The 872-nt window shown below is 43.3% G+C and overlaps 1 protein-coding gene across 3 annotated transcripts in view; it reads left to right on the top strand.

Annotated features, from left to right (window-relative positions):
- The window catches only part of LOC111977612 (SEC14 domain and spectrin repeat-containing protein 1), a 26,543-nt gene that overhangs the window by 21,243 nt on the left and 4,428 nt on the right, over positions 1-872 (top strand). For all 3 annotated transcript variants that reach the window (XM_024007137.2, XM_024007119.2, XM_024007126.3), the window contains exons 13-14: positions 39-233; positions 581-695. In XM_024007137.2, the coding sequence (XP_023862905.1) occupies positions 39-233; positions 581-695 (310 nt within the window). The remainder of the gene's footprint in view (positions 1-38; positions 234-580; positions 696-872) is intronic.

Below are 872 nucleotides of genomic sequence, written 5' to 3'. Positions count from 1 at the left end.
GTGTAATAATGTGTGTGTTATTGGTTGTGTATCCCCAGGAGTGGTTTGCTGTGTATGTGGAGCTGAACCAGCAGATAGCAGCGTTGCTGAGTGCTGGAGACGAGGAGGACCTAGTGGAGCTGAAGGGTCTACAGCAGCAGCTCAGTGATGTCTGTTACAGACAGGCCAGCCAACTGGAGTCCAGGCAGAACGTACTGCAGTCAGCACACGAGTTCCACGGCACCGCGCAGGATGTATGTTTCATGGATGAATTCATTGATTGATTGAATTTATTTGATAATAGCAAAATACCTCAAGAGCGACAGTGATTCTTACTCTAAATCACCAAGTCAGTACCTAGGGCCAGTCCCTTGACATTTGTGTACTGTAGATCGATATGTGAAAGCAATATGGCAACAATSAGATGGCAAGATGGAGCTACCACCACCCATATTGCTTAYACTTATCAAGTCCTCCAATCTACATAAGGGCCTAGGGGTGAAGGAGTGGGGGTTGATTTGGGATTCAATCATAACAATATAGACTAACGGACTACAGCTTTGTGTTGCCTTTGTACTAACGCCCCAGTTTACCCTCCCAGCTGTCCCAGCAACTGGATGGTCTACTGGGCATGCTCTGTGCAGACGTGGCCCCCACTGACGGGGCTGCCATCCAACAAACACTCAAACACCTCGAGGAGAAACTCAAGAGTGTTGGTAAGTWCTATTCTATTACTATTCATTTTTGTAATGTTATTATTAATTTATCATTATTTTTAAAAGAAACAAACTCTGTCTTATTTACAGTTGAAGTCGGAAGTTTACATACACCTTAGCCAAATACATTTAAACTCAGTTTTTCACAATTCCTGACATTTAATCCTAGTAAAAATT

The sequence above is a fragment of the Salvelinus sp. IW2-2015 genome, linkage group LG2, assembly GCF_002910315.2.
Source record: "Salvelinus sp. IW2-2015 linkage group LG2, ASM291031v2, whole genome shotgun sequence".
Classification (NCBI taxonomy): Eukaryota; Metazoa; Chordata; class Actinopteri; order Salmoniformes; family Salmonidae; genus Salvelinus; species Salvelinus sp. IW2-2015.
This window is presented reverse-complemented; position numbering and strand designations above follow the sequence as displayed.